Consider the following 11,740-nt stretch of genomic DNA (forward strand, 5'->3'; position numbering starts at 1 on the left):
GCATATTCTCAAATACCCTGGAAATTTTCAGAGCCCAAGTTCACTTTGTCTCTAATGGTATCCTAATATTTACTCAGGGGTAACCTATACATAAAACGGAGAAAAAAGGAAAAAAATTACAATTAATTTTACACTTCACCGACAAAGTTGAGGGGTAACCCGGGTTACCCCTAAGCCTTATATAGATCCGCCCCTGGGTGGTGATGAAGATTATGAAAACTGAAACTAAACTTTGAAAATGAACAAGATTATGCATGAAGATTGAAACTAAACTTTTAGTGTTTTTTAATTAAGAACTTTGTTGAATTTTAAACTTTAAAACTTTAGCAGCTTTGTATTCGTATGGTTCTATGTAACACGCACCTTTTTTTTAATTCAATGTATATATGTGGTACGCTAATTACAAGCTTAAAATCATCATTTTCATTTCTAAAATTTTATTTGCAATGTCTACACATAACTGAAAACAAAAACGACTATAACTGAACCTAAACTGAAAACTAAACGGTTTGTACATTTCAAAAAAACGATTACTTCGGTGTCAGTTTCGGTTTCGTGTAATAACCGAACTGAACCGTGTTCAGCGCTAACACCAATGGTCCCCAAAATGGATGTATGTTAAAATCATACGTTAAGTTTCCCTCACGTGTCAAACATGTGAAGTCAATTCAAGTGCCATCATATATAACTATGCAGACTTGTTTCACCCCTGCTCATTGATCTATGTGATTTTCATTGAAGTCACACACATTAGTAATCGGCTTCTTCAGGAACCCCTCTGAAAAAAAATAAATGACTGAGGATTAGAGAATGTAGAATCCCACAACTTTGTTACTCATGTTCAAAAGAAACAACATGCTTGAGCCACCAATGATGTCAATGAACACCTTAAGCATCCATTGGGTGTTAATGAGCCGGCAGTGGTTGGCGATGAACAAGTTAAATAGTTCTTAAAGAGAACTTTGAGTACGACTTTGATGTAGTAATTTTTTGGTGTGTAGACCACGATAGTAAAATCCTTAATTACGTCAAAGTCGAATTTTGAATTTATAAAAATGATAATTGTTAATAAACTACACATATATGCAAATGCACATTTCATATACACAATATGGTATTGGTAAGAACCAGATAGCGTCCTCTAGAACTTTAACCATCATCAATAGATTGTTAATACGCATTCTCATATTTGTTTAGTTATATAAAGAAAAGTAAATTAATAAAGCAGAACTACAAACAAGAAGCTAACCAGAGAGAGAAGAATTGCCTATTTTGATTCATGTCCTTATCGAATTTACTATATATTGATTTTCTTTTAACCGCATAAGTAGTATGTTATAAATTCGATTATGTTACACACAATGTTTCTTCTATTTTTGTTTTATGTTTATGTTACACACAATGTTTCTTCTATTTTTTTTTCTGAAGAAAACATAATTTCAAGAGTCAAAAGCTCGGACCAAATGTATAAATTCTCTAAACCTCTAAATCGAATTGCAAACAATTTTTGAAATCACAATCCATATCCATAAAGGCATAAACACAAAATAATAATAATAATAACTGCCCAAAAATTTCAAAATGAAATCTTAAGTTGAATTTTTTTTTTTTGCTAAAACCCAGCAATGCAATCACTTCAAGATCACTCACTTTACTAGTGAGAGGTAGAGGGTTCAAACCTCACTATCATCAACTTAAATGAAAGATATGAGGGATGACCCTGGCTTGCCAGGGTTCGAGTCCTGATCTCACCCGGTTTTACCGGCTCCTCGCTGTCGTGCCATTAGGCGGGTGTGGGGGTCGGGTTTTATCCGGTGAATCCCTCAATAGGGTGGACCGCTAGGGGCTTCGTCCGTCCGGAATAGTGGCCGGCCAGGGCTACCTTTGGCCAATGGGGGTCGTGTACGAAGTACCCGGCGTTACTTAGTTGGTCGTTCAAAAAAAAATCACTTCAAGATCAATTGGTTTGCAAAACTTCATAAGAAATCATTTCGATATCATCATTCTTCTTAGAACCAGTGGCAAGTCTACAACGAGCAACAATAGCCTCTAAAGAAAGTTTATTCATGCCTTTTAAAACCTTGAAGCAAATAAGAAATCTAGTCGTTTTTGTTTAGTGATATTGGATATGGAATATAGAATGTAAGTATATTAGCACCAGTGGTCTATTGGTAGAATAGTTTCCTGCCACGGTACAGACCCGGGTTCGATTTCCGGCTGGTGTATTTTTTGTCACTCATTTATTCTTCCATTTTTTCTGATATAAAGAGAAAATAAATATAAATGGAATAACAGAAATAATAACTACAGCTAGCAATTACGAACTGCTGAGTATAGACGAAAATTTTTTTTCTCTCCAACAAATTGAAACATAAAACCTCTTTTTTAAGTCGTTTTATTACAAAATTGGATTATCATCATCATCATCATCATTATAGAAATTATAAAATTTTGTATACACCCTTCATACATTAAATCATTAATTATCTATATAATTATAAAAAGTGTTATGGGTGGGCTTAATTGCGTAAAATATTAAACCTTTTTAGAGTTATCACGACCCACTTGACACCCTCACTTTTTCATGTATATCACATGTGAACTGTTAAAATAAACGAGAATAGTTTTAGTTGAAACAAATATTGAAGAAGCTCCAAATGACATCAAAGTTGTTTTTCCATCACCAATCATAAATATACAAAGCAAGACTATATTGTTGGATTGTATTTCAATCATAGGAAAACCGATTATACAAATTTTAATACGTGGAGGTGTGATGCAACCTAGCAATGTGATTCACCTTTTATACATTTTCAAATTGTAATCTCGGTTAAAAAAACCTTAAGGCGTTCTGTGGTGTTTAGTTTCAAAAGTTGAGGCGCGGGACGAGAGGCAAGAGCCTAAGATACATGTGTTACCTTATGTCCCCGTTAATTTGGTTTCGGTTTGATTTCAAGGTTTAGGTCAAAAGCAATTCAAGTGAGTTCTAAATTTCACGTAATATACAAAATGATACAATATTAGTATATTTCCTTTACCAGGGTACTAAAAGAGTAGTCCTAAGAGGAAAATGAATTAAAATTAAGAACACCATCATTAACACTTTGAATATGTTTAGCACTTTAACAACCACTTCTACATTCACTACAGGATGAGAAAAAATGTGAACCAGATGGAAGGAATTGTGAGGGAAGGATTAGGAACATTATATATATGATATAAAATATCTAAAAGTTTAAAATATATCGTTAAATCTTATGACCTGGTTTGCTTTTAGCATGAAGTGTAAACCAAACCATTCACTACGGTTTGAAAATAACGACCGACTGAAAGTTAAATTGAAAACCGACCGTGAAACCAAAACGATGACCGGTTTGGATGATTTCACAGTTTTAAACCGAACTGTAAACACCACAAATTATAATTGTAACTTCTCATAACTAAGCACGAGGTGAAATTTTGTAATACTACGGCGTAACTCACTTTAAATTCGTTGGAATATGAGAGTGTAACAACTATCGTATGTAGGTAGAACATAGAAGAATACAAAAATTTAAATAAAAGTGTTTATCAATACTACGGGAATAAAAATATAAAATTTAAAGATCATTCAACCTATGAATATATCCAATTTGATTTTGGATTGAAAATTGGTTAAAAACTTAAGATTGTGGCGCATGTGTCTTGACTTATGTCCACGTGTCTTAAATATTGCAAGTGAAAAAACGACAAAGAGAGTAGTTCGCAGGTGCGGCGTTCGGCGGGAAAATATTTGTTTACCTTTGGAGACCAAACATTCGGACCCACCAAACCTTCAATAATTACACACGAACGGTCTTTAATCTTCAACTTTATAATCCACACATGCAATCAAAACTAAAACATTCATTGAACTATACATGTAAGTGTGCATAAACATGAACAAACAAGAATTATGAACAAACCAAAGTTAAAGATAAAGCTAGTTACTTTTTGTTTAGAGTTGGATTTTAGGATATATTAGCCTTGTCAACAAACGTAAAACTTAGGAGTTCACTTGATTACGTTGTCAATATAAATTATGATAAACTGATATAAGTCATGTTTTGAATTATTAATATCTAAACTTTACTTTAATAAAACAATCTACATATCTTGGGTTTCAAACCATGGTCGGCCGCAAGCCGACCTACGACAACTCAGTCATATAGTAGACTTTTACATTCTACAAAATTTAGCAACAACTTTTAATTATATATATTTACTTACCTTTTTTTCCCGCATGCGTTAAAAACGTTTCTTTTGTCTCATCTACCGACAAAAAATATTATTTTTTTCTAAAAAATACGTATATTTCTTTTTAAGCTTTTTAATATTGTTATGTGCTTTAATATGATAAAAGTTTTTTTTATTTAACCCGTTTATGTTTTTCAATATTCTTATTTTTTATATTTGTATATGTGTATGTTTTTTTCTATGTTTGTTGACTCGAAACATCATAGATGTCTAAATGAACAAATACGTATGATTTTCTCTATGTATTGATTCTTTATTCTCAAATTCATTTTTTGTGATTTTTTATTTCAAACTTAATTTGGTTTTTAAAAAGGTACCAACGATTACTTTTTTTTACCTTTTTAAAGACCAAGTTTTGATATAAGAAGATCATGAGTTCAGACTTTATAGAATGAAAAATAACTAGTCTTTAATTTTTTTATTTTTTTATTATTTTTTTTTGTTAATAATAGGTTTTTTTAATAATTCAATTTCCAACATTAGAATTTAGAAATTACAAACACAAAATAACATATTAAACAACACATTAAATAGTCATGACATTACTCTCTTGTCTCTTTACAACCCTACAAACATACTTTCCTTGTCTCCCATTACGCCTTTAAATAAAACCATTATTTTTTGTCATCTTTTCAAGTCCCCTCGTGTGCACCCATCACAAGCTTCCAATCTTTTCCCATGGCATCCACCGTAGGAACTGGCTCACCTTGTGGTGCATGCAAGTTTCTAAGAAGAAAATGCACTCCTGATTGCGTCTTTGCACCCTATTTCTGCTCCGAACAAGGTCCCGCTCGGTTCGCCGCCATTCACAAGGTGTTTGGTGCAAGCAATGCTTCAAAATTGTTGCACCAAGTGGCGGATGCTTACCGCAGTGAGGCGGTGGCTACTATTGGCTATGAAGCTCAAGCTAGGATCACAGATCCTGTTTATGGTTGTGTTGGGCATATCTTCGCCTTACAACATCAGGTATATTGAATATTGATATTCATTTCAAAACTAATAATATGTTAAAAGCTGTAATAATATATTACGAATAAAAGATAATCAAAGTATATATATTTAGATTTTTGTTTTCCTTCTTGGTTGTAAGCATGGATTTCAAGATTTTAAAGGTGTTTTATCATCTAACAATTAATAAAGATGCTTAAAGGTTTCTAATTTTAATATCATAAAGTAGTTTAATATCTATCTAACTGTAATCCATTTAAGAAACTCTATCCTCCACTATGATATATATTTTCTAGCTTTGTCCTATAGGTATAAAATATGCAAATTCTTCATTATTTCATTCATGAACCATGCTTAATTAATTAATGAAACTTTAGGTTGCATGTTTACAAGCTCAAGTGATTCAAGCCAGAGCTCAACTGGCACAAGAATGCAATGATTCAAGGAATACTGAAACTCAATGGTCTCCTAACATGTCTTATCAGAATTACATGAATGCTGCAAATTTCATGAACTTCAACGCATCACCGCAAAGTTCGATGGACTCAGTTGATCATAGCAATGAAGGAATGCCGATTCACTACGATCATGGGTTATTCGAGAAGGGACTTTCTGAGAATGATTTGGGCGAGCTTCAAGAACTTGCAGTGAGAATGATGAGGAACTGATCATGTAGATTAATATTGCATGTAGCTAGTATATATGATCATCTTGTGATCAAATATATATGGCGTTAATTATGGAACCAACATATATGTTAATAGACTTTAAGTTAGAGATGAGTTAAAAAGGCGCTATAAAGATTTCATCTTGAGATTACTCTTGATGAAAAACTTAAATTTCAAAACTTCATGTTAGTTTATTATATGGGCTATTGAATATGATTAATGTTTCCCTATCATGAGTTTGATACCGATCAGAAAATAGTTTTAAGTTGTTTTTGAAAATTAACTTTTTTGAGTAAAATATATGTTTCAAAGTACGTTATATTTCTTAGAAAAGGCCATGTTATACTTTTAACAAAACACATGTTGTTGGAATATATCTATAATATATATAAACGAAAACATAAAAATCCTACGTGTTGCGATATGGTTGCTCCCACTTTTTTTGGAGTCACCAGATTAACATGATTTTTAAATAGAAGTTTTCATGCATTTGACCCGAATTTATGAGTATAGGTCTCATCAAACCCAGATATTTCTTAACCGGGTTATAACATCTAATTAAATTAAAAACCAATCTCACCAAATATTTGATTTAAAAATCCTATAAAGTATGTATATACTAAAAATTAATATCTGATTTATTTAAAAAAATATATATATTATTTATAATTAAAAAATCAATTTTATAGTAAAAAAAATAAGCGGGTCTTGGGTCTCATCAAACTCATATAACTTTTAAACCGGATTATAACATCTCATTTATTTGTTAAACAAATTATTATCAAACCATAAGTATATTATTAACTTTCATAAAATTAAAAGAAAATAAAAGTTCAAAAAATAAATAAATATTAGAAACAAATAATATAAAACAACCCCCATAAAACGGGGGATAAAAGGTAGTGTATATATATATATATATATATATATATATAATCTTAATAGAAGTTTTGAAAGATGTTTATGAAGAAAATGTTGAGAGAGGGAGAGAGCGAGAGGTAATTGAGTGCGTATTGAGTGCCCATTCTCATACAGGGGTATCATATTCCTTATCGCTATTTGGACCGACTATTGGCCTCCAACCACTCAAATGGGCAAAAACGACCGAAAATTGAGACAAAGGCAGTTAAAAAAGAGACAAATCTCTTTCCCCCATTGGCCCGTGTTTCTTCTCTTCGTCTGTTCCCACCGGCCCACCTCTTGGTTCACATTCGGGCCCAAATGACGTTTCTTTACCCGACGCGTTTCCCATCTTCCCAACATCCATCATTCTCAAGCCTAATCCACCCATGACGATCAATGTCCGGATCAAAGAGCCAACTAGACAGAAACACTATTGGCAAACCCACGAACACTCCAATATATATATATAAATAATAAAAAATAAATGTATATAAGCTAAACATTCATCCCAACAAATGAAATATGAAGCTGACCTCGAAATCCTTAATTGGTACGTTTAATTTTTTTAATTAAAAGACACCTATTTTGTTCCTATTATTTATTTCTAATACCATTAAACCTTCACAAATCAACGAGTTCATACAATCATACCCCTCTCTTTAAGACTAGAGTACACCGTTAGCATGTTGTTTAAATAATGGGGTAAAATAATAATAAAAATAAATAGCCCTCGCAAAAAAAAAAAAAAAAGGAAAAATCGGGAGAAGCGAAAGCCAATTGACTTTTTGGACGAGAAACCCTTGAATTTTGGGTTGCCTCGAAGTTTCTCAATGAAAACAGTATATTAAATTTTTTTAGTACATAAGATTATTATCATCATCATCGTACTCAGTATATCCCATCAATAGCAAAGCTATGGTAGGGTCTGAGAAGGGTAAGATGTAGGCAGCCTTACCTCTACCCCATAGGGATAGAGAGGCTGCTTCTGGTGAGACCCCCGGCTCGATAGTAGTTTTGCATCAAGCCTTAGACATAAGGCACATAGCACTCAATCATCGGGACAACGGCTGATCGGTGCATGTACCCTTATCTTTCAGCTATCAACGCCACTACATGATGCCTGATTTAGTACATAAGATTAAAATATACAAATTGTTATTTAACAACAATAAAATATTTAAAATTCTCCTCCGGTGCCTAAAGATATGGTAAACATGTAAAATACTTGTATTGTTTGACTTGTAGATGTTGAATAGGTAACCTCACTCTTATCACGGGTTACATTGTGCCATTGTGGTTTTATGATTTCTCATGTTCCCAATTATTACAAAACTTGGATCTTCGTCCAACTGTCCAAGAGGTTGTATTAAAAAGGTTTAATTACAACACTTATATTAGTGTTAATTGGATAAATAAAGGTTATGCATGTGTTAAAAAGGTTTAATCAAATGAAAAACAAGTTGATCCCTTGGTTCATTGGATTGACTGATCTGCTAGCTCGTATGAGTCATTGCCACGTAACTAGCACATCACACGCCACGTTCTCATAAATAAATGGAGTTATCGATTTGTTAGATTGAGAATTTGAGTTTATTGTTAACAAAACTGAAAGTAAAGAATACCAATATTCATATTGACATATTGTTAGTTCAGATTAATATTAATCGATGATTAATAATTTGGATTATTAAAATTCAAAATTTCCAAAATATAAACTTCTATAAATTATTAAAAAGTGTCCCTTACATTACAAGGAGAAAAGATCATGTGCTAAGGGAAACGCCTAAAAAAAACAAGCACCCTTGTCCCACATAAGGCCAAAAGGAATTGGTGCAAGAAAAGGCTTCCCAACCCACATTAACATGTTTTAAATTTTTTTTTGTCTATGAACATTTCAATTTTGAAAGGTGTAAAGCATTTGCCTTTTTTTTTCATTTTTTTTAACTTAAATTGAGCCATCTTGAAACTAATTACGACCATAACCGAAAGCAACAGATTGAAGGTCTTCATCATGGTCTCCAAATCCCCATTGCTGCTGGCTGCTGCTTATTTGGATGTCCCAAGAATCAATGGAGTAACTTGAACCTTCTTCAAAACTCGAAAACGATCTATCTTCTTCTTTCAAAACCTGATTCGGGTAGTTTTCGGCCATAGGTTTTAAGTTCATGACTTCATTCATCGAGTTTGGATCAAAGTGAGGCATGCTAGTCCATGAATAATTTTCTGATTCTTGAAACTGGTTCTTGATGTCTAGTGTTTGTTGGTAAGAAGGGTGCCTCACATTGGTGGGATTCATATTTACTTGTCTGTGACCTATTTGTTCCTTTAAAGAAGCTATTTGTGATTGTAAACTGACAACCTGTAGATCACAAAGTTATAAAGTCATCAGCAATAAGATCAAGATATTTAGCTGTGTAGTGAAGATCAAGATTCTGCCGTTTAGTTGGAAAACTCAAGAACAAGATTAGGGTTTTCATTCGGGAATAATACAAAGCTCAAGATAAATTTTCAGTTAAATAATCAAGATCAGAAAGAGGGCTTTATGTTGGAACAATCATAAACTATATTCAGGGTTTTCGTCGCTTCAATGACATGAAACCATGATCGAAATTCTTGGTATAAACTTATAGATCAAAGAATTTTCATGTAACATTTATCGTCTCGATCGTGTCAATCAATATTATCTGTTTTAGCCACAAATAGCTCACTAATTTGATTCGATTATGTTTGTATAAGTGAACACTTTATAGAGTTCGCCTATTATTGCTCCCACTAGATCACGCTTAACCATGAAGTTTAACTCTTATCCACAACCATTTCTTCCAAAACGTTGTGGTGATATTTTAGACGGTATACATAACAAAATAGGACCATACGAAAATGGCTAGTTTAAGACACTGAACAACAAAGTTTTATTTTGGAAACCATCATTATGGGAATGTACACACGATATAAAAATTACATCAATTGATCGAGATATGGTATGCCACAAGTGAATATTTGCAACAAGAAATGAATCTTAATTTTTGGATGACCGATCCTTTTAATCCAGTCCATATAACGTGTCATATTCCTCATCCAAACAAAAAAACTTTAATTATCAATCAAGTTCCTAAGTTCCATATATCACTTTATGATCAAGATCTTATAACTGTACTATTAGGACATATTCACATATACACAACTAAGAGTACAAACCTGTTGTTGCAGTGCGAATATATGCGAAACACAGCCATAAATGGGATCTTGAAGCCTAGCTTGAGCTTCATACGCTATAGTAACCGCAGCTTCGGATCGATCACAAACAGGCAGATGCGCAAGAAGCTTGGATGCATTACTTGCACCAAACACCTTATGAATGGCTGCAAAATGTGTAGCACCTTGTTCATGACAGAAATAAGGGGCAAACACACAACCCTTCATACATTTTCTTCTCAAGAACTTGCAAGCACCACATGGAGAACTTGATCCTGTCATCATAATACAATTAATCTTTATGAAAAGAAGTTTAAAAGGGTTGTTTTTATTTGTTTTGTTATAATGTTGATGAAAACATTATGATCACCATGTTTATAAATGCAAAAGAGGAAGTGGTGACTAGCTAAACTGCAAAAATTGTTCCCTTGATGGCCTACAGTTTTGTTATTTTAATGTCTTTTTGATTAATAATGAGAGAAATGTTTTTAATATTTAAGTCCACAACCAAAGTACCAAATTCTTAAATTAATTACTTTCCTTTGTTTTTCTTATTCATGAGATTCCATTTTGACCCTTAAAGGACAAAAGAGCTAACATGAATAAAACACATCATCTCTTCTAATTATTGGGTGATGGATGATTACAATTTTATAAAATATGAATTTGCTAGATCATATTTACGTGTGTGTAGAGTGAGGTTCATTAATTTATATATGCGATGACATAATTGTAAATATGGACCTAATTTACGTATAAAACATGATGTAAAAATGATTATGCGAAGAAAACTTATTACACGTGAAGAAATTAACCTAATTACGTGTGAAGAAACATAATTACGTGTGAAGAAATATAATTATACATGAAGAAAATTCTGTAACTTATAAAATAATATATACATTTATGACGCCACGTTTTTTTAAGTGAAGTCAAGGATTGCGAATCTCTCGTATGTTGTTGCATTATAAGCTATTATATTGTATTATATCATTTATCTATATATGCATATATAAAGTGAGGTTCCCTGGGGAACTAGAAATCGTTAGTTTTACATGTAAAAAAGTTTATTTCTAGACATTCTAGTAACAAAAACAAAATCATCTATAAGATGGGAACCGTCTATCGCGACATTTTACTTAGAAAATGTTTGTAAAATGAGTTTATTGGTGTTGTTTAGGAGTTGGTTTTGTTTTGTTTTTGTTTTTGATTTTTTCAAATGGGCGAGTTGATGGTTTAACTTTTGAAAGGTGATATATAAATCTAGAGTCAGGAGATTTATTAAAATACTTTCAATTTTTTTAAGTGTTTTTAACTTTTTAAACATGCTCTAAATTATGCTGTCTGGCCATGCCAAATGAGTGGGACCCGAAGTTAGCTAGTTTGCGGTGACATGCCGCACGAGTGGAAGAGGAACATCATCATTGCCCCTTTACAACCCACACGAGTGGCGTTTTGTTATTATATAGTACTAGTGTATGTACAATCTTAATAATTTTTAAAATGTTTGTATTGATGACGATAAAATGGGGTTGGTAGAAGTGTTTGCTAACCTTGTTGTAAATGTTTTATATTCGGCATAAAACCGAACCTAATTTTGTGGATTATCGTTCTTTTTTTTTTAATTTTAATTTATACAAGCTTAAGAAATAGTGTAAGCTAGATATTTTAGTTAAAATGTATAATAATTAAATTAATTAACAAGAATAATATAGGTATCACTGATAAGAAAATCAAGCCCAAATTAATTG

The 11,740-nt window shown here is 32.3% G+C and overlaps 2 protein-coding genes across 2 annotated transcripts; one reads left to right on the plus strand and one right to left on the minus strand.

The window, feature by feature from the left end:
* The first annotated feature begins 4,953 nt into the window (after positions 1–4,953).
* LOC143586608 (LOB domain-containing protein 16-like) lies at positions 4,954–5,891 on the plus strand. The gene is made up of 2 exons (XM_077068119.1): positions 4,954–5,241; positions 5,601–5,891. Exons 1-2 carry the CDS (start codon positions 4,954–4,956, stop codon positions 5,889–5,891), a joined length of 579 nt encoding a protein of 192 aa, XP_076924234.1.
* Positions 5,892–8,445: 2,554 nt separating this feature from the next.
* On the minus strand, positions 8,446–10,274 carry LOC143586609 (LOB domain-containing protein 17-like). Its single transcript, XM_077068120.1, has 2 exons — positions 9,993–10,274; positions 8,446–9,153 (listed from the first exon to the last, which is right to left on the minus strand). The coding sequence occupies exons 1-2, from the start codon at positions 10,272–10,274 to the stop codon at positions 8,761–8,763; spliced, it is 675 nt and encodes a 224-aa protein (XP_076924235.1). The 3' UTR covers positions 8,446–8,760.
* Positions 10,275–11,740: the final 1,466 nt, after the last annotated feature.

This window comes from Bidens hawaiensis, unplaced genomic scaffold, assembly GCF_021521415.1.
Source record: "Bidens hawaiensis isolate Kalapana, Puna unplaced genomic scaffold, B.hawaiensis_p1.1 tig00034716_1, whole genome shotgun sequence".
NCBI classification, from domain to species: Eukaryota; Viridiplantae; Streptophyta; class Magnoliopsida; order Asterales; family Asteraceae; genus Bidens; species Bidens hawaiensis.

Coding starts and splice junctions, on each gene's coding strand:
- LOC143586608 (XM_077068119.1), top strand. CDS start 4,954: ATGGCATCCACCGTAGGAACTGGCTCACCTTGTGGTGCATGCAAGTTT. Junction 5,242..5,600: donor TCTTCGCCTTACAACATCAG/GTATATTGAATA, acceptor ATGAAACTTTAG/GTTGCATGTTTACAAGCTCA.
- LOC143586609 (XM_077068120.1), bottom strand. CDS start 10,274: ATGATGACAGGATCAAGTTCTCCATGTGGTGCTTGCAAGTTCTTGAGA. Junction 9,154..9,992: donor TATTCGCACTGCAACAACAG/GTTTGTACTCTT, acceptor TGTGATCTACAG/GTTGTCAGTTTACAATCACA.